The sequence below is a fragment of the Bradysia coprophila genome (assembly GCF_014529535.1).
Source record: "Bradysia coprophila strain Holo2 chromosome X unlocalized genomic scaffold, BU_Bcop_v1 contig_173, whole genome shotgun sequence".
Lineage (NCBI taxonomy): Eukaryota > Metazoa > Arthropoda > Insecta > Diptera > Sciaridae > Bradysia > Bradysia coprophila.
In genome coordinates this window covers 5,434,497-5,457,021 of record NW_023503302.1, presented here as the reverse complement: position 1 = coordinate 5,457,021, position 22,525 = coordinate 5,434,497, and the positions used below count along the sequence as shown (strand labels likewise).

Here is a 22,525-nt window from a genome sequence, read left to right as displayed (position 1 = left end):
GAGCCGTAAGAGTGTAAACTGTCAAATAAACAAAGAAAAAATTGAAAAAATTCAATTTTGTCTCTCACACGGAGTACTTTTTTGGTATGAGGAAACTAGACATTATATTCGCTTGCACTGTCGTAATATGTTTTTTATGCCAAATACTGCGAAAGTTTGTATTTTCGGTCCTCAAATGGTGACCGAAAGTAAAAAAATTCAGGCCTTGGGCCGAAAGTAAATGTCACTGTCATCATTTTACTTTCGCCCCGTGGGCTTGCGTATTTGCGGGCCGAAAGTAAATGTCACTGTCATCATTTTACTTTCGGTCCTCATATGTCTCGAAAACACATGTTCACTTGATTGAAAGTACGCATTGAGTGTAGTGTTGTGTTGACGATAGCCAAATGTTTTGTGAGCAAGTGAATGTATGTTTACAGTAATTTCATTTGTTAAATTGTTTTTATTTTTATACCAGGAGGCTGCCGCCCCCTGGACCCCCGCGCTTTTCGGCATTTTGGTGTTTCTACAGCAAATTTTGTTGATAACTCAACAGTTTAATTAAAATTATGTTTTGTTTCGGACCGAAAATACAAATCTTCCGCAGTATTTGGCATAAAAAATAGTATGCATCACTCGGGGCAAAAGTAAAAAAATTCAAATCGTGTGATTGCCGCCCTTGCCTGCGGCGCGGGCTGCAAACTTCACACGTTTGAATTTTTTTACTTTCACCCCTTGTTATGCAAAATACTATTTCATGTGTCGGGGCCGAAAATGAGGGAGTTTCGAGATTTTTCTCGGGTTTTCGACCCCTTACATGAAATTTTTTTTGAGTATCTGTTTGGGACGGTTGATTTAAGGCACTTTCGCTTGTAAGCCTCACTTCGTTCGGCCTACAATCCGCGAAATTGCCTAAAATCAATCGTCCAAAACAGATACACAAAAAATAACTATTTATTCCGTTGAATTTATACGGTTCGAATGTGCAATGACGTTTATATTTAGCGTGCGTTCCATTCCGATACATGATACCGATACCGATTGAATGACACGTCAAGCGCTGGTACAGTACCGTACCGATTGGAATTACATTTAAAGTCCGACGCGCATCTGGATAATCTAGACAGTGTGTGTGCTCTTTATGTTTTTTCTAATAAATCATGTAAAAATGTGAATTTACTTAGTGCAACCAATGATTTTATACCGAAAATACCACAGTGATATCATAATCAAAGACAATTAGTGAAAAATCAAAATATTTCTGTGTGAAATTCGTATTTAAAAAGTGCCCCAGAGTGGCATGTAACAAAAATCATGTTTTAAGTGAACGGTGCAAAGATATATGAATATAGGAGCTCCATTGAATACCAACAGCAATGGTATAGAAAGTGATGGTCGTATATGTTTGTGTGCACCTAGCAAAAAAATTGGATTCGACTTTAATATTTCTTATAAAAATTCTTGAGATCATAAAAATTCATATACACGGGACGACAGCATAAATAAAAACAAGGTAAGTCGTTGTGTATCTATCTCTATAGATATATTCATAATTTCGATATATGTATTATTCTCGGGTGTGTTTCGAGGATTTAGAGAGATAACTGCGAGATTATCGTTTTAGGCAGATAAATAGAATTGCATTGCCGTGTATCGATATTAAACATTAGTTTTGTCGTGCGTGACGTCATAATTATTTACTTAGAGTTCATAGGCCTACATTATTAATAATATATTATGTCGATAAGTTGATCGTTTGCCCAATAAAACATTATCAGGTACCAGTAAATGTTTCACAGACACTCGTTGCACTCTTAAATTTCATTCCGACCGTTTTGAATTTCATTCCGCATTCTGCCGTTCTATGACGATCAGTTTCAACTATGTTGAATTTTGATTTCATTCCAATGGAAAATACGATTTGCGTGATTTAAAACATGCAATTCAATCTTCACGGTTTTTTTTCTCGTCTTCTTCTTGTATATGATTAACTATATACCTGCTCTGAGAAGCATTCCTTTTGCATTCAAAAGCTCTCTTGTTACATTTGTACAAATTTACAACTTAAAAAAAGAGTTTATCCCACCTAGCCTACATTAATCGAATTGTATAATTATACACTTCTCTTTTGCTGTATTTAACTAGAGGAGAAAAAAAACTCCGTTTTTTTACACATTCTGCACCTGCTGTGTACAAATATTTCAAATATTTACAACGAATACGTTTATCGGCAATTGATATTTTGTTGTTGTTGTTTTTTTTTCTTCTCTTTTTACTATATCTCGTCAAAATAGACCTTCTATTTACCTTGGATATGTTCAAAACATGAATTTATGAAACGTTTTGAATGCACTTTTTAAGTCCAACGGAATGTGAAGGAATATGTCAAAAATTGTGTAATTCGTGTAGTGGATCTCGTCTGTCGATGTAACAAAAAAGATGTACAATATGCAGGATCCTCGATTATGACACTTTAAAATGTATGAAAAAAATGAACATTATTCACCATTGATGAATTTTATACAAGTGATACCTAAGACATTCAGAAAATTGAAAACCGATTCCTATATTTAAAAGTGAAAAATTTGGGACGATACAAAAAACAAAAATGTTCTAATCAGCAACAATAAAATTTGTTCTAAGTTACTCCCTGTGCCTCCTCCATCATATATAGGCGTTCGTTCTAATCGTTTTCGTTGTTTCGAAGTGGCTATATATTGATGTTAGATTATTGACGTGCGTATGTGTGTTCATTTTTTTCTGCCTATTCTCTTTTACTTAATGGTTTTCAATGGTGAATTTTGATTTTATTCCATTGTCTAAAGTTGAATGGAATAAAATCAAAATTCACCAAGTTCTCATTTTCATCAAATTAAGAAATTATTACTTATTCCGAATCGCGCACATATTAACATTAATATTGTGCGCATGTGACTGTGGTTGATAAAGACCTTTTTTTCGGTTATAAAGTTTTGTAAAGGAATGTTCTTTGTCTTTGAAATTATATTGAACATTTATAAAAAAAGAAACCGTTTTTTCATTCATAAAGTTTGTCGTTTTAATCGCTTCAACGTTTATTTTGGTTAAATAATGTTATTCTTTAGGATGGTTTCGAGAACAACAGCATTATTGTCAGTTGTTAAGTGGGGCCTCTCTTTCTCGCGTTTAAAAAACTATCTTAGAAACATTGTTCGTGTATTTTAATTTGTTTTTGTCGTTTTTATTTATCTTGATTTTATTGCCTTACATTTTACACAAAAGAAAACGAATATTTACACACAGACGATAGAGGAGATGTTATCGTTTCGAATTGTAATTTTACTACTTTTCGTTGCCCATTTTTTCTTCTTCTTCTACTTTTGGTTCCGCTCTAATCGCACAATAATATGTGATCGTTTCGTCAGCACATTGTTAGTTCAATGGTCGATTGTAAGATTAGATTTTAAACAGCCGGTAAAGTACATTCGAACATTGTTGACCCGGTAATCTCGCCGAGTTTAAAGGCCTAATTAGAAATATTTATTCCAAACACTTCAATGTAGATCTGTGCGTCGATTGGCGCTTATGATATTTGTGGCTAAAATGTGTTTGTTTAACTGAATTTTTACTGCTATAATAAGTAGTGTCACCAAGATATTCTGAAAGGATACGCCTCCCGCCGATACGAAAACGATTACTGTCTGATTCGTTTTTTTTTTCTCATTTTCCATTCGCTGTGTGATTGCACTAAGCGACGATTTTGTTTAACAAGAACAATAAATGAATCGAAATTACAGAACAGACAGAACAGAGTAACTACAGTTGCTGTTTAACATTCAAAGACTAAAAATAAGAAAGAGACTTGCATTCAATTTGACAATTAGAGCAACGCAAAAGCTTGTCATTGCTGCGCATTAATAGTCGAAATTGTGACTTCTAAAGTTGTAACCGAGACTAAGCTACTGAATATTTTTCTGTTAAAAAGGTAACCTTCAGAAAAACATTTCAGTCGATTCAGTCACCGATCTAACATCGGCTACAGGTGGCTTTAGAAGTTATGTACGGTCACTATCGGTTGACATGGCTAGCTGGCGCACCGGTCTACATTTAATTGTGTGCACAGAGCTAAGCTGTTTACATTTGGAAGAAAATAATTAACCGCACCCATATGTTGTCATGATCGTTATATTCATGCAGTAATTCAACAATTGAACTTAATGTAATTACTCAAACATACTCGAGTGAATTTGCTTTTCAAATCGGACAAATAGAGTGTCCCGGTCGGAATTGCACGTAAATAAATTGTGTGTATAACTGATGGGTTTCAACACTTCTGCGAGTATATATTCGACATGGTAACGGTAGTATTTGGCAAGATCTTCTTGTAATTGAAAATGTAATTTATATCATAAATACGAAGTGCTGGGCTCTATGTGGTTTGTGACACTTATATTACGTGGCATCGTAGCAGAGAGCAAGGGGTTTACCTATGCATATGAAGACATTGAATTCACAAATGAATTCACCCGTTCCATAATTTGTAACCGGTTTTTCTCCTGAAAGATATTTGAAATAATGGGATTAAGTTAAAATTCAGCCCAAATCGGTTGCGGTGCGGAGGTCGATAAAGTTCCATTTCGTACTTAATTATGAGTTTCACTCTAGAACTAGGCTTGGACTGGGTTTATCTCAGCCGACTTCTTACAATTTCAACTAATTTTAATATGAAATAAATACCTAAAGAGGACAAGAAAGACTCCTTCCAACTCAGTACACTGCAATTTCTTGAATTGAGTTCAATTGCCCTGGTTTCATTTTCCTTTCAATTTTTTCTTCTTCCAAATATTTGACTCTATCTTAGCCTATCTTGACCGAAACCACGGCAGAGTAAAATAGACCAGGCAGGAGCGGTTCATTTTCGAATCGTCAAATAAGAGACCTAATACACTGTATGAAAATGAACTCAAATGTACACTGACATAAAATGAAAAATTTTATTCGCAAACCACAAAGGCTAGATATAACAGGTCCCTAGTCAAATCAGCGCTCCTATCTGGTTAACTTTACTCTGTCGTGCCGAAACAACTTACATTATAATACCTCTCCTCTAGACTATCTTATATATCATCCTAAGTCGATGCATCTCTGATGTCAGTTAATTACAGTCCAATTCGACAAAATACCGGTCGAATCGGGTGTAATTCCGACGATTACTAAAAATGAAATGGAACATAGGCCAACGAATCGACGATTTGAATTGTCGTTGTTTCATTCCGTGAAAACCCATTGAGCCATAAATCCGTATGATTCTCAGCAATCGATGTCGATTGAACACTGTCACCATATTGATGCACATCTATGACAAAGGTCCATATGATTCTCACGAATAACTATCTATCGTTTGAACTTTGTCACTATTGCTGACTACGTTACACATCCGATCGCACTAATCTTGTGATTAACTATATTTGCTGAGTTGTGTAAAAATTCCTGGAAGTTAAAAGAAGAAACACACACCGTCAACGGTCATTTCTTCTGATTGGTTGAATGACAATACAAACAAAGTTCAGGAAACTCGTACAGATTGTAGAATTCTGTGCGAAAATTTTACAGAACACAGGTCAGTCACTCGGCCTTTTTCTCTATAAATTACTACATCGAATACATCAGCAAAATGAACGAAATGAAAAACTCAATTGCAGAAAAATAAATCTTTCTCGATACACCAACTGGCTAAGTTATTTTTTTTTTGTTCAAATCCACAAAACGGAAGTGCCAGTGAAAGTTTCCAACAACATTGACACTTACATACCGATCAGATTTAAATGGAATCTGTCCAGTCCATGCATACACATAACTTTCCCAATCCAAACAATTTTTCTTCGTAAAAGACAATAGATTACGAACAGACCTAATTTCTATTTACGCATCCTATATATTCTCAGCCAGCACATCATCACACACATGGCGTTATAGTATACGAGTTAAGGAGTATTACCCCCGAAAAAAAAAAGTTTTAAGCCTCTTATGATTATGAGTCTGGAGGAAAAAAAAATGTTTCAATGGTTGATGTATAAAGGAAGATTATGAATAGTCCCTTTAACCATTCAACCAGTACGACTCATACATTTTTCATCTTCTTAATCCCATTTTCATACACCAAGGTTTTTATGCAAAGGTTTCTTTAATAGAAAGAAACCGCAAACTTCTTCTTGCGAACATCAAAATCTCTTACTTTTCGGCTTTACAATTCAAACGAGAATCGACAATTTTTTTTTTTATTTGTAGTACAGTTCGTATAGAGGCACTTCAATGCCGGATGAACAGATTTTCAAATTGCAGTCAATTAAAATATGGAAATTCGATTTATATTAAAAGAAACTTAACTTTTTTTTGGTGTGTGTGTGTGTGTGTGCTGTGTGAGTCAAAGTCATCAATTTAGATGGTTTTCGTTCTAAATGGAGTGACTCACAATAAAACACATTTTCTGCAATTAAACATTTCGTAATAATTGCCATTCAATTATGCCGGGTTCGTATATCTATTCCATTTCATTTATGCGAATGAACCAGTCCGAGCTTTTAAAAATATGAAATAAAATAATTGGGAAGACCTAACTCCAAACGCTGTTTAAATACAAAATTGAAAACAAACTATCAAAATTGGCAATTCGCAAAACAATTTAATTGAATTCCAAAAGTTTGAATCATATTTGAAAACCGAACTATAATTTCATAAAACCCGTATGCTGGCTTCGAAAATTGCTAGCAGATAAAATTTAATTTCGACGAATTTTATCATTGTCGGTTCGGTGCTACTTCATCCATCCCTATATGTATACAATGTTACGTAGTCCCAGACTTAACGAGTAAATAAAAAGTCAATCAATCGAAGATAGAGGAGGATTTAAATTAAGTTTTCTCTACCTTTCTCTCTCTCTCTCTCGTTCATTCAAATGACGTTTTTTCTGTCTTTTCCCAATATATTTCCATCATTTAATTCACCTTTTTTAAACGAATCTACAAATTTATTTATTCATTTTTTTATGGTTTTCTTCTTCCGAATATAACAGTTTGCTGTGGTATCATTCCTTCGATGGAAGTATAATTTCTCGTTGTTATTAAAATGTTATGGAAATTTTATGCAAACAATATTTTGATTATCCGAAAATCGTTCGACTTTCATTTTACCATACAGTGATTATTTCTTGGAATGTCTGTCGATGTTTGAAATTTGAAATGATTTTTTTTTTGTGTGGTGACTGCGTGCGTATAATAAATACGAAAACTTAATAAAAGAAACAAAAACATACCATCACACACCGTAGCCATATCTCGTCCGTAGTTCCGTCCTTCGATTTTTCTCGTAAATTTTTGCTTTTTTCGGTTCGGTTTTGTAGCGATACGACAGTTTGTTTATTCGAATAAATCGAATCGTCAATTTTTCTAATCAGAGATGCACGGACTTTCTAAATCTCTGAACTCGACTGTATCCCAAAAATGTATTTACTAAAATGCCCGCTCTTCCAATGCCTGCAAAATGTTTTTATTTGCTAGTTGATCGTTATCATCGTTATAGATGGGTGGTCACAGCCCAAAGTTTGCCCATCATAAAAAAAAGCCCACCCACTGTGACAGCCCAGTGCCCAAGAATAAAATGCACAATCCGTATAAAGTGTTTAAGTGTTAAATTCAGAAGTCCACTAAATAGGTAGGTCCTATACTGGCGTATATGAAGAGAAGTTCAGACAATCATTTTGGTTGTAGTAGTTGTTGAACATGATTCCCTACTCCTTCACTCAGCTCATATACAACAACAAAAGCCAAGTCTTTTTTAGGTTTTAGGAAAAGTTAATCAATTTAACGTGTTTCATGTAAATACCCAGTCCATGCCCGTTACTTGCGAATTTGAAGCCCATATCACACTTTTATTGCCCGTTCACACAAACAATATGGGAACTGTTAATTGCAGAGGCATATCCTTGTCCAGCCAAATCATCTGCCTACTCGTTTCCATCTACACCGAAGTGGCCTGGGTAAACACAGTGATTTCTGATTTCTTAGTTCTAGTTGATTAAGGTACCTTTCAGTTCTTTGATCATTGACTCATTATCTGAACTGCCTTTACTGGAACTAGTTTTAGTACTCATCTCATCTCTACTCCGAACAATTATGTTATTCGAATTCATGCCAATTTCAATATGACGCGATAATTGTCCTTTTATTACACATCGCTGTAGAAACGCTGCAATTTTCTTCACAGTTTTTTCAGTCCACTTTTGTGACTACTCTAAAGTTTTTAATTTTTATTCTTTAATGTAACCAATTCATTGTGTCTGAGACTTAAATTTCTCGTCTATTCAATCTCTTCAACGCAGTACAAACATTCTTTGTGACCGAAATTGTGACAGAAAATTGCCTGGAAGCAATCCAGGGCATTGTGTCGTCGATCAAGGGAAGAATATTGAAAACTTGTTTCTATGTTCATCAAAAAAAAAAAAATTATTGTTGATTGAGAACGTAACGACTGTATCGCCTAATGAAATAAAAAAAATATCAATTTCGTATCCAGCGAATAAACCATATACACAAACAAGGTTTGGAACGAACATTTACAATAGCACATTACAATATCCGAATTTCCATCATTTACTTTAGCTAATTTTTTTCTGTTCCATTTGATGCATCATTGCATAAATACAATTTAACGGCAAAGATGTGTTTTATATTATGTTCACTTACATACATGAGACAGAATTAACTTGTCATGAAAAGTCCATTCACATAAAAATTGTTGAACTCATTTCGTTGTACGTTGCACATATATGTAGAGATAGATTGGTGTGTCTTGAGTATACCCTCACTTGAATTATTTTTTTTTTGTAAATCATATTTTCAGGTGTGTAGGGTTCGATAAACAAGAACCGCTTTTTTATATGTTACGAGAAAGGAAAGGTAAAAAAAATTCCCCTAGTTTATTAAAACCAAATTTAATCCCTTGTAAAATAAAATAGAGTTCTCGTCATGCAGCGCGGACAGACACAACATAATTTTTGTATTTTGAATTTCGTTCCCACACATGCTTGACAACGTTTTCTGTTTACTCGTACATACAATCAAACGAGGAATGTAACAACTCGGTTGGTCTGTATTACGAGTACATTACAATTTTTGTTGTTGTTGTTGTTTTGTGTCGTAGTGTTGCATTACACGGTCAGTAAACTGTTTATGATGAGTGTGGTGTTGTTGATAGAAAATTCACTACCGTTTGCAAAGTTAGTCTTTAAGATATGACGACGTGAAGACACTTCTTTCGTGTGAGTAATGTAAATGCTTTTAAGACGTGACATAGGTACACCTCTCATTTCGACATATTTTAAAAAATTCATATCTTCTACCGTTCTATACCTGCGAGATATTCCAAATATTTTGTCGTCATTTTATGGTGTGCATTTTCCAGTGTATTGAAACATTAAAAACATTTTTTGTCGTCGGATTTGGAGCAACACATAATCACACCAATGATCGATCGGTATTTTATTTGTTACGTCTTTTGTAATTTTCGTAACTGAGTTAATAAGAAAAACGGACTCGACGTTACACATAAGTTTCCTTTAGCAATTTATACCTCTATCATCAGTCGATGAATTCCACGCGAAATATGTTGCAATCAAAACTTTCTGACGAGGTCGTGGAAAGATTTCTTGAGTGATAAGTGTGACATTATTTGATACGTATTGATAGGATGATCTTGTAAAAATTGAGAATCCAGATTTGATGGTTGAAAATTCCCGCCCTATAAAATAGTTATTTGTTCAACAAGAGATAAAAAGTTGGAAATTGCACTTCAAGAGCGTAGCGGGGGCCACAAGTCACCCGAGAAAAACTTTCAACTTTCCAAGTTTTTTCCCTAGGTAAGCCCACAACAAAGACTACAGAATTCCAAAGTTTCAGCGTTGTAAAACGGTTATTTCTCCCTGAGGTGAACACATAATTTTTCATACATGAGTGGGGGAAATAACCGTTTTTATCCACGAATTTGTTTCAATTTGTTTGACCATTTTTCAAAATCAAAACAAAGTGACAGTTGCAAAGAGAAACAAGAATAGACCGGCTATAATTCTGGAGCTAACAACTACCAAATAAGTGAGTTGTAAATAGGCAAGCAGGAAGAATAGTTTCATCAGTCGATATTCACATCTCCACCAATTTTCTATCAGTTTCGTCAACTACCAAACAGTTAACATCTCTACCACCTCTAATCACCATGATAGTCAACTACCAGTTTGGTAGTCAATTACCAAAAGTTCAAGCTCTAAATAGGCAAGCAGGCAGAATAATTTCGTCAGTCAGTGCGCAGTTCTCGAATAGTAAACATCTCTGCCAAAAATTACGTTTGGTAGTCAATTATAATATTGGTAGTTAGCTCTTAGCTACTAACTACCAAATTTTCGGATTACAATGCCAACTATGAGCGATAGGTTATTAGATAATAAATAATTATTATTTGCCTGGTGTTGATTTTCTCATAGTAGCATTGCAATTTATCATCGTGGTAGCCAACTACCAAACTCTCGAGTTATAAATAGACAAGCAGGTAGAATAATTGCATCAGTCGGTGCGAAGCTCTCGAATAGTAAACATCTCGATGGTAATTAATTCGGTTGTCAACTATGACCTTGGTAGTCAACAACCAAATTTTCGAATTGCAATGCCAACTATGAGCGATTGGTTATCAGATAACAAATAATTATTATTTGCCTGGTGTTGATTTGCTCATAGTAGCATTGCAATTTTGAATCAAGGCTGTTATCGTCTCATTTTTGATTTGTGACACAGACCCACACAGACACATTCTTGTCCATGGGAAAAACAAGAATTGCGAAAATAAAAAATTTCTCACGTGAACCATCAGAGAGGGCGTCAACAAAACGCCATCGTCTCACCTCATTTGGGAGGAGAAAATGTTATTCACGCCGCGAGGATGAAAAGGTTTTGGAAGCCTTGGCCGAACCCAAATTTCCCTCGAGCGTTGCTCAAGTGCTCGCAAATGTTTTCCACCAACAACATCGGAATTGAGTTTTCTGGAGATCTATACGAATTTTGCATCAAGAGCAATTAGTCAATTGATTCCGAAATACCATTGCCATTGAGTTATGTTGCTTATTTCCCTATCTCAATCCTGATGAAATTCTTTCGGCATACATTTTGACTACACTTGCATTCATCGTAAAGTTTTCATTCTTATTTCTTACTTCACGTGTGCTTAAGATCGCATTTTATTAATCAAACCGAATGTTGTGCCGACAATTCAGATGGTGAATGTGAATATATGTCTATTGAAATGTGTGCTTAACATACACACATCTTTTGTTGTACATATTTATCGGATGTGTAGTGTATAATATACCTTAACGAACACAAAGTAATTCCCGTTTTGTTCTTTTGTAATTAGAAGCAAATGCATATTGAAACGAAAATGTTATCTTCGCAGCTTAAACAACCAGATGTCTAACGTGTATTAAAATCTATGTTATGCTGGATGTGCAGTCATTTTGTATTTAAATTTTATTCCCAAATCTCTGAACGATTTTCCATTTATTGTTATTGTTTAACTTTACTTTTGCATTCCACATTTTAGTTATTGTGGGTGTAGGTACACATTGCACATGGGATGCTCTTAATGTTCCATGTTCCATTGTTATTTCGACAGTAAAATAGATAAAACGTAAGCGTATCACATAGTAAATAGCCTCCGACAATCAAGAGTCAAAAATGACATAATTAATAAAATTCTGTTGACTGATATATACGTTCCTGAACCAGAGAAATACAACGAAGTTTCATTGTAAACATTTTATAAACACAAACAAGAAAAACGACAATAAATTGAGACTCCCAAGAGATTTTTCCTTTCATCACTGCAGCAGCAACAGCATCATGTTCAAATAATTGAGTTTAATTAACGAGAATACTCTAGTTGATATTTTCTAGAAAATTTAATTTATGATTCACAATCAGATTTAATAAAACGTTAAACGAAAGAATAGGCGTGTGTATACCGATGCACAGAGCTAGGCAGAGCGACATTGTTTTGCTTATTCTATACTTGTAATAAACTCCCTTTGTTGTTCGCGCGCGAAAAGGAAACTCACTTAAGGCTTTCCAGTATAATTCGGTTGATTTTATGCGAAACTACCCTGGTGAAGCATACACAAATTGTGTGTAGGTACCTATACTGTTGAAAGAAAATTTTATTATGAAAACTTTTCGTTTTCTTTATTGTTTCACATTATTTTTCACATATAAAATTTTTTGTTTTGTTTTGTTGCATCGATCAAACTATATTCGCCAAACTAATACAACCCAGAATGGGGGAACGATAAAAAAAAATAGAAAAGAAACCACTAAAGTGTGTACAATCAATATTCGACTTAATTCTTTCTATCTAACCGTTACATAAAGTTGCAACTGAAATCGGTTTGAGTAAGTTACACACTTTGGTTGTTCGTTCTATCCATTTTACCATTTTAATAATATCAAAATCACGCAAATAGAAAGACATTTTTATTTCATAAGCAATATACCGTTCTGAGTGAATATTGTGTGGCATTTTTTGTTTTTTCGTTCTCGTTGTATTAATGCCAGTGAAAAGCGAGCAAGATTCGGTGTGTTCCCGTTCAAGTTGAGACTTTTGTTTCCAGTGAGATTTTAAGTAAAATAAACAATTTTTCGTGGTTTTAATACTGCACCATCAAAAGCGTGGATAATGTGTGGAAAAGAAATGGTTTTGTGTTTATACAAACTGCATTTCCTCCAAATGCTGTGAAAACTCACCATTTAATGTTGGATTAAACAATCGTCGTTTCGTCATATATATACAATACCAGTTGTATCTGTAAGAGTACGCCCAACCAACATTGTCACATAAATAATCCTAAAAATATAATCTCACCAGACCGAACAAAGTTTGGTCGAGGAAACATAATTTCTCCGCTTTTTAAGTACGTACAGTGGGTACTGTAGACACAAGGACCCTTTTTCGGTAATCGTGAACTCATTGAATGATTTAGTGTTCGGTTTTTAGATTGTAATTATTATTTGTGAATCTTTTAGTTCACGTAAAGTTTTTGAAGAATATTCGAATGTTATGTGTACCACCGTCATGGGAACATGGAAAAGGATTTGTCCGCGTTTCGTTATTATGCGACTTTACGAAAAATAAAGTTGGAGTTTTGAAATGGTTGAGCAATTTCTTCTTTTTTTGGGGGGGGGGGGGTTGTCTTCTGTCGTACACTTCTGTGCGATGTCAATGAAAATTCAAGACGAAGAATATTTTTGCGAAATGTTCATTCTGTGTTTAGCAAAGTTTTATCGTAAAAAGAAGGACATACCAGTTGAAGAGTAGTTGTCGTGTTGAGTGTTGATAATAATAAAGAAAATTTCAACAATTTTGAATTTCTTTTTCTTTAAAAAAAAAAGAAACTGAAAATTGAAAGAATATTTTTTTAAAAACAGCAATGCAGCCAGCTGTGGTCGTGCAATGAAATGACTTCAATCTTAGTTGTACGAACGAAATATGAACTTCTGCACCGGTCGCATCAAGGAATTTTCTCCGTTCAATGTAACTATAATTTTTGAAGTGAATGAATAATTTATGCTGAATAAATTAAAACAATAAACGGATTGACTCAAGTTCCTCCATGTAGATTGCTTCTTTAGAATCCCAGAAATTGTGTTGTTTGTTCCCGAAAAAAAGCATCAGAAAGTTCATGGTTATACTTCATCTTCATGTTGAACACAAGAATTTTATCAATAGCAAAATTTCTCAAGTCTAATTTCGACATGAAGTGGAAATTTTATACACTTTAGAGGGAAATGAGGTTGCTGTTCTGGGAAATTTTAATATTTACAACAAAGTTTGCATTCAATATAAAGATAACAACAAACGCAATCTGAACCATAGTTGCCGCTAAAGTCGAGCTGGTTGACTTTAAAAATCCTAATATCATTTTACACAGAGAATAAATATGTGAAATTTTGGAATGTGTATTCCTTGTGTGTAGATTCCATGGTAATACCAAAGAAGTTCCTTAAAAGAAAAAATGGAAAATCTCCTACTTCATTTAATTAAACCAACACAATCACACCAACAACTCCTAAAATCAGTATCCATGACAGATTCCTCCTTTGCACGAATGTATAACACGATTTGATTGTAAATTGTAAAGTCGTTTCAAATGTGTTCTCAAACACCATCCCAACCCTGACTTGTACATCCGAATCACATCAAATTTCTCGCATCAAATCAATTAATTTTTTCTGTCATAAATTATGACTCATAATCAACTTGATCATCAAATTTGAAGTTCGAAGATCTACCCAAAAATTGATGATCAATTAATAACACTTCTCAATCAGCTCTAAGAATCGATCATCAATTTAACCATTAACAGTTTCTCAAATTGATCGACCGGAAACATGAAAAACAGCTCGTATGGAGAACGGAAATGCGGCTCTAGATTGTCCCAGCATAGCAAAAAAAGGAAGAACATTTTATAACACCGCACTTCATTGATGTAATCAGTCCAAACTGTCCAACAACGTGGAGATGCATAAAAGGAATTATTTTATGTTTATGTACAACAATGTAGTTTAATCCTGATCGGGAGGTCCTGATGATTTCAAGAGCTAAATAACGAAAACTCCTTTGATCTTTTCCCAACTAACGTCATCTGGAGAAGCAGGTCTTTTCTAATTCGATAGATAAAAATGCGTCTCCCTTGATCGAAACGATCGAAAGTTTCGATTCGGAACCGAAAATTGCTACTTCGGGCGTCCTTTTCATTTCAAAATCTGGAGAAGGGGAAAAACTTTCCACGGTCGTAAAGTTTCTGCGTGTAACACTAGAGGAAATCCGTTTATTTTCGACGAACGCACGTAGCCCTTCGGGTAGATTATCGACTGGGTGTTATAAATGCAATTTTCATATTTTTAATTAAAATTCACCAGCACATTCGCTTGAATTATTTATGAGTTTATCTGCGCTGACTGTTTTTTTTTACATATTTACATATTTCCATTACCAATCTTCGTGTGAATAATATTCATGGCATATCCAGTATGCCTTCATTAGATTAGAAATTCCGTTTAATCATCAAGTGAACCATATGATGTGTTTCAAAAAAGAAAACTTCTAAATTACCAAACGTCCACTTGAACGGCACTACACCTCTACAACATTTAAAGAGAGAAAAAATCTGATTCATTTTCTACTTTCAACTTGGCTCTGCACTATATGTACAGAAATAGTATCAAGCGCTCTGGCATGGCAGTTGTAATGTCTTTGATTAACCAACAATTGAAACACAAGAAACAAATATCCGACTAAAACGAACTAACCAAAAACATGTCTGGCTTATAGCATGACAAAGTTAAATTAAATAATTTTTTTTTTCATTTCGTTCGTTTTCATTCTTTCAGGTCGTCCCAATGACAATGACATCGAACGAAAAACGTATGCTAGAACGGGAGGCGTTGCGTTCCGTTATTCAGCAATGGAATGCAAATCGTTTGGATTTATTCGAACTATCTGAACCCGACGAGGTACGTGTTCAATCAAATTTTTTCTTCAAATTTCGCCTTGTAATTTTTCCTAACTTCCATTTATCCAGAATCTACAATTTCACGGGGTGATGAGATTCTATTTCCAAGATCATGGTCAAAAAGTCGCAACGAAGTGCATTCGTGTGGCTTCTGATGCTACCGTGTCTGATGTCATAGGTAAAAAATTGTGTTTCTATTCATCTCTGTCCATCACGGAACATAACCGAAAAATTAAAAATTGAATTTCAGAAACTCTAATTGAAAAATTCCGGCCCGATATGCGAATGTTGTCTTTGCCTAGCTACGCTCTGTACGAAACACATTCGAATGGTGAAGATCGTAAATTGAATCCGGACGAAAAGCCATTGCTAGTCCAATTGAATTGGCACATAGACGATCGAGAAGGACGGTTCTTGTTGCGCGACACAATGTTGAACATAAATGCGTTGGAAAATCCGGACATAAATTTCAAACGAAAATTGTCGAAACGCGAGAAAAAGGAGCAGAAAAAGAAGGAAAAATTAGCAAAACTAAATTCCAATCCGGCCGCCGATACAGAGAATCATGTTGCCGAAAAACTCTACAACGAATTGCCGGAAACATCGTTCACTCGGTCCATATCCAATCCGGAAGCGGTTATGCGACGACGGCGACAGCAAATTCTGGAGAAGAAACTACAACAATTTCGATCGAGAGACGGTGGTCCCGACACTGGTGGAACGTTAAAGATCTATGGCGAAAGTTTGTGTCAAGATGTACCTTACAAAACATTGCTGTTATCGATTCGGGATTGTGCTCAAGCGGTAGTTAGGGAAATGTTAGCAAAATACGGTCTGGAGAGTAGTCCACTCAATTATTGTTTAGTTCAGGTAATTGCTATTGACACTCGCTTAAGGTTGAATAGGCGCTGAAGTGACAGCATAAGTCTTAACTTCGCCCTGTGTTTGTTTTCTTTTAGGTGAACAGTGACGGCACAGAATACATTTTAGATGACGATGAATGCCCTCTATCGATACTAATGAATCATCCGACATCCAGAGGTGAGCCAAATTAGATCATTTCTATTAAACCCTTTGAAACGACTTCAATATGCCAGTGTTTGTAGTAACTAGTGACGAGTTCATAGTCAACAAGAAACGGAGATTTTTTTCTATTTTTCTTAGAATTCGAAAATTCGGAGGAAGAGGGGTTGCAATGTCTGTAAGATTGCATTGAAAATAGAGATGAGCGGGTGGACCTAATTTTTTCTCGTCGGGCCATCCTTATGAGACGACCCATTGCCAGTTCGATCTCCTTAAAAAAAAAACATTTTGTATTCTCGTTTTCACCCCATTGCACACACGAGTTCTGTTACCATTTTTACCAGTCATTTTCACAGCCCGAGTTTTTTTGCCGCCCACTCATCCCTCTGATAAATAAACTGAAAAATTGGTTTACTTTTCAAACTTCCTGCATTGTTGAATTCAATTTATTCGAAAACATTCTGCGGTTACATTCGATGCACTTTGGTGTCTGCAAATATTTGTCATATTTTAAACAGATTACCGGTGCCACTATCTGTTGTACATTCGAAAAGTAGAAAACATTTACAAGGACAGGATAATAATAATTTACGAATAGTTTCATTGTCACAACCATGTGGCCATTATATTTCATTCGGCATTATTGTCATTTTCTGCAGCCATAACTTTCCGCATAAATTCTTATGAAATGATAAAAAGCGGCCCACCACCACCACCACCACCGCATTGACCAGTTTCCTGCTGCCGTGTTACGTGGTTTACCAGAGAAAACTATCTTTTGGCTCCAGTCCGGCTCACGAATGTATATATATTCGTCCGACAAAGTTAAATAAATTCATTTTGTGTACGGTAAATGTTTGGTGTTTGTACGAGACTTGATAAGACAGAGAGAGAAAACACAAACCTCATAAAGTCTCCTCATAAATTAATTCAGTCATGTAGCTCACTGGTTTTTATCATTTTTAATTTCAAACACTAAATACACAGCGGTTCTGTTTTTCCACATAAAACATCTGGTCTGGTCGTGACTTTAAAGTCATTTTTTCGGTCAACATTTCAATGGATCAATAAAATATGGTTGAATGGTAGTTTGTTGTAAAAGTGGTAATGCAATGTTTGTATGGAAAATGTCAAGAGGAAGCAGTATTTTGCCAAGTCCTAACCAAGGCCTGGAAATTATAGTTCGAAAGATCGTTTCTACTCTTACCGGTTTTTTAGCGAATTATCCGATTGTTAAAAACGGAGTACTTACGTTAAAGTTCAACGGATGACGTTAAACTATCAAAAAACTTCTATTCGTCGTCCTTTTCAAAAAGAAAGCAAATCAATTAAATTTCGTTAATGTGACTTGTCCAGTTTCTAACTGTAACGTTTTCGAAGCGTATAATGTTCCACAACAAAGGTATATGTCTAGAGGAACTTTGAAGACCATTTTGTTTGAAAGTGTAGTGATCCATCACTGTCAAAGTTCACCGAGGTTCCATCGATTTTTGAGAAATTTTCCGAAGGTCATATTTTCGGCCGTTTATTATAAAAATTTTGAAGTAAATATTTGCTCCGGGAGTACTCGACCTCAGCTTTCCGACGAACCCTTTCAGGCCCGCGTCCTCGCCACCTTACGGAAATTATATCCGGTTTACGACACCCTATTTTTCGATATTTGAGCGCTCACCACCAGCCAGGTATGGAAGAAGAAAAATATCTGAGACTGGTTTCGGTGCCTAGACACCAAGCGCTATAGACTATATACAAAAAAGTCCCGGAAAAAATAGCACCGATTTCGGTCAGTCGAAATTCAAAAGAATCCATCTTTAGTAGCACCAATCGATCTACCGTTTTCGGAGTCACTTTCAAGAAGCTTTGTATTTTTTGTAATCCTCTCTTTTAGCTTACAAATCAAACCAAAATTTGTCCTGAACCGTGGGTCTGACCAAGCTTTAAATTCTATAGATATCACACTTTGCCATTGTGTATCAATTCAATAACTGAAAGTTTGAATTTTCCAACAGCAAATAGACTTTTTTAACAGCACCTCGATTTTCGGAATCGACTAAAGGTTGGATTCAAAACATCCCGAAGAAAACACGAAAATTTCTCTTAAAAAGCTCACAAATCAAAAAGTTAAAAATTTCGTTAGATTACTACCACCCAAATAATTTGTCGGCTTAGATTCAACTTCTTCAAAACCGAATCAATGCAACGCGTGTGTACCTATAGTTCGTATAATTCGTTAGGTGGATACATGTATGTCTTTATCGGTGAACACTATGTTCTCGCTCTTCGGTAGATCTTTTTTTGAACACTTGGATAATCCGTTTCTCCACATAGACCCCCGGGAACGAGGTAACGCAGAGTTGTTATAACTAGCCGTCTTTCACTTCTGGATGAAATCAAACGATTTTTGAATATACTTCACACGGTAAGACGTGAAGACACACGGACATTATGACAAAAGCGAATTAATCTTTGGAAACTTAATTAAAAATCTTACGTAAAAATATTCTCTATTAGATTGCCCTTCGTTGAAGTCTAAAGCCTGTTAGGTTTTCTGGATATCTCAAAAAGATTTCGATGCACGAAGCTTATACTTTCATGATATCACCATTGCAAACATTTTCCTAAATAAAATGTGTTCAGAGAGTCGGTCGCGAGTGCGCACGATTCTAATCTTAAGAATTTTAGAACTCTACGCTTCGATAGAAGGATGATTTGTTTTGACACACCTCTGCGTAATGAAATCAAAAGTAAACTGAATTTGTTCTCCATATATTTATTTATTTATTTATTTTTCGTCAACGGCACTTAAATGCTAACTGACGACATCAGTATCAGTAGTTCTTACAAATACACGATTGTAGTAAAGAACAGCAATTTTTTCGAGAAAACGAATTACGCAACAAAAAATCAATATTAACACAAAAGAAAAATTTCCAAAAATATGAGACAAAATGCAATGAGAACAATTTAAAGTAAAAATTCAATTACAATCCAAAGAAATCAGGAATCAAATGAAACGCCGCGGTCCAAATCATTCTGCTAAAAAGCGTCTACATTACAAAGGATCCAAAAAATGTTTTTTTGTCACACTCTGAGTCTTTCGCTTCTTTAAAACAAAATCCCGCACATAAACATTGGCAGGCCAAAATTTTGGAAACACAACTACACTGTAAACGGCTTCGGGTATCTTTACTTTGTATTGGAAAAAGCTCAAATTATCAATGGACCTGTTAGACGGCAACAAAAGGGACACACTCAATTTATCTTTTGCAATCTTCAACTTGTTCGATAAATAATCTTTCAAGTGCTCAGCCGAAACGTCTTTCCCAATGTTCGAAATAACAATACTTCTACACGGCTCCGCGTCAATCTGGTTCAAAACAGGAGCAGCACAACTAGACGTTTCCATTTCCGATTCGTAGGCTGATACATTTCCGGAACCATCACCACAAATACGATCAGTTCTATTATCACCGGAGGTCTTCGACGATGCACTTGTAATTTGGGAGACAACCGCCGAGCTGTAGATATCTGTGAATTTATCCATTTGTTCCTTGAAACCACCGACAAACTGGCTCAAATCCTTCGACAACGTATTAGTCATAAGTCCAACGACATCGTTGATTCGGTCCAAGGCTGCGGATATATTTCTATTCGCAGCATTGCATTCATGACAGTACCAGTGTATGTTGGCGCAAGCGTTAATGCAATTGATCATCTGTTTATTCACTCCAACACATTTGATATGAAACAGGCCGTTGCATAAACCCGCACAAGTAACGAAGTCCGAATTCAACAGTGGATTACTACAACACTCGCACTTCGATGCCATTGTTCAGCTTCAATGTCTCTCACAAATTGATGACTCTCTTTTCTCAACTGTCGACAGCAAACAAAAGCGACTCAATACGGCCTTGTGTGTTCCAATTGTCCAATTGTTATTTTGAAAAAGTCCAATAATTTTCAACAGAATGAAATTTAACGAAAAATAACACTTCAAAAATGCCAAGGGAACTGCTAATCACACAGTAGAACAGGTGAATCAATATTTTAACGAAGAATAGAACCGAAAATCAGTCAAAATCGCACAAGCGATGCAAAACACGTCCTATCTTGTAAACGTCAACGAGATTGGGACCCTCCATAATCTAAAAAAATCGAACCAAAGCGGCGGTCGGTTCGTCGCTCCTGAAAACTCTCTACTTATTTTTTCCTGCATTCTACATCTTTAATGATAAATGCGTTCTGATTTTTCAGTTTCTTTTCTTCGATCTTATTAAAAACAACACTGACCCGATTAAGTTGATGACTAAAACATTTGTAAACTTTTCTTTTATCAGTTTAATTCGCCCAAAATTTGAATTTCAAGGTACCAACAAAAATCAACATTGCTTCAAGGTCGACAAAAAAACACCACAAATGAAGTTGAGGTTTACATGATAAGTTTACGCTTTCGTCGTAAATCAAGCACTTTTTTTTGCATCCCCCCAATCGCGATAACCTGTGCTGCTCTCAATTGTATATAACCGTCAAATCGATGTGTTATTTTCGTTAGAACATATTCAAATATTGTGCTACCGTACCACAATCGCTTCAGCTTTATATCAAATTATCGTTGGATTTTCCCTGCAATTTATTTTCGCTCGGATAAATGAGATGGCGTTCGTTATACCGAAAATTTTGTTGTGCTATTCGATGAAGAAGCTTTTTATTCTTTCGATGGAAAACGATTTTCTAAAAATATACGTAGCACAGCAGCTTTTCTGGCGCTTAATAATAGTGATGGTAAGGCATGGAAAACGTCACATGTGTTATAGCGGGTCGGTAGTACGCAAGTGTATATAAATATATTGATCAACCCTGTTGTAGTGGTGTAAATGTCAAATGTGATATTTTTCTCTTTGGGCCAGAGTGTAAGAAACGTATAAATATCGAGACGGAAAACTATGTGCTTCATGCATTTTGTTAGTATAATAACAAACACCGACCAGTCAAGTTTATCATTGTTTTCCGACACGAACGATACAAATGATTATCAAAGTTTTGTTTCAAATAAAAATCCATTTGCTTTTTTAAAACCAAGACAAGAAAAGACAACACACAGAACCCAGACCGAAATTAATAAAAAGATTTGTCGGAAAGACGGCAACAAAAAAAATGTGAAAAATGTGACCGAAAAACCGAAAATACCGAAAGCTAACGGAGAGAATTTTTTTTTAGTATAATGAAAAGTCGGGAAACATTTTTTTCTTTAATTTTGCTCTTTGATAAATAAATTTTCGATATAAAATAAAGTAATTATCTCGGAAGAAGTAAATAGCAACAAAATAAGCAAAATAATTAAAAGAAAATAAAAAAAAAATCGAAATCATTTGGCACTATGTTTTGTAGATGTATTGCAAAAGTTCTACTTTCTTACGTATTTTTCTTCATGTTTTCTTATTGTTTCTCAATTATCGATAGCCGAGTGTGAGTTCTTTTTTGTTCGTTGTTTTTATTTTTATTTAATTTTATTGTTTCTGATTAGTTTGATCAAGTTTTTGTTTTTTGCTGGAATTGTTTTGATGTCCGGATCTATCAACACAAAATCGACCAAAACGAAATTAGAATTGTTGGTTTTTGTATTTTGGCAATTTGTTTCGAATTCCAATACACATCATATTTGATTCACCACCGACTTGAACAAAACGAGAACGGAACCAACAATAACAGAGAAAAAAAACAAATTATAATTAACCGAAAAGAATTTTCATTCGAATTTTCACATTTACAAAAAAAAAATTAATTTTTTTAATTGAAAATCCAATAATAATGATGGATTGGGGAATTCGGCGTGAGTAATGTGATTTACGTGTTAACTTATATATATATATTTTTAAATGGTGTATTTTGTTACCTATATTGTATTGCCTTCCAACCACCCCCTCAAAACAACCCCCTGTC

General features: G+C 35.1%; 1 protein-coding gene across 9 annotated transcripts in view; it reads left to right on the top strand.

The window, feature by feature from the left end:
- Nucleotides 1–1,076: 1,076 nt before the first annotated feature.
- The window catches only part of LOC119068105 (afadin), a 40,294-nt gene continuing 18,845 nt past the window's right edge, over nucleotides 1,077–22,525 (top strand). For 6 of the 9 annotated variants that reach the window (XM_037171538.1, XM_037171537.1, XM_037171533.1 and 3 more), the window contains exons 1-5: nucleotides 13,522–13,581; nucleotides 15,441–15,563; nucleotides 15,632–15,740; nucleotides 15,813–16,432; nucleotides 16,522–16,603. In XM_037171538.1, the coding sequence (XP_037027433.1) occupies nucleotides 13,537–13,581; nucleotides 15,441–15,563; nucleotides 15,632–15,740; nucleotides 15,813–16,432; nucleotides 16,522–16,603 (979 nt within the window). In that variant the 5' untranslated portion in view covers nucleotides 13,522–13,536. Of the gene's footprint in view, nucleotides 1,493–13,495; nucleotides 13,582–15,440; nucleotides 15,564–15,631; nucleotides 15,741–15,812; nucleotides 16,433–16,521; nucleotides 16,604–22,162; nucleotides 22,416–22,525 lie in introns of those variants that run through there. The other 3 variants (XM_037171536.1, XM_037171539.1, XM_037171540.1) reach the window with 3 other exon arrangements.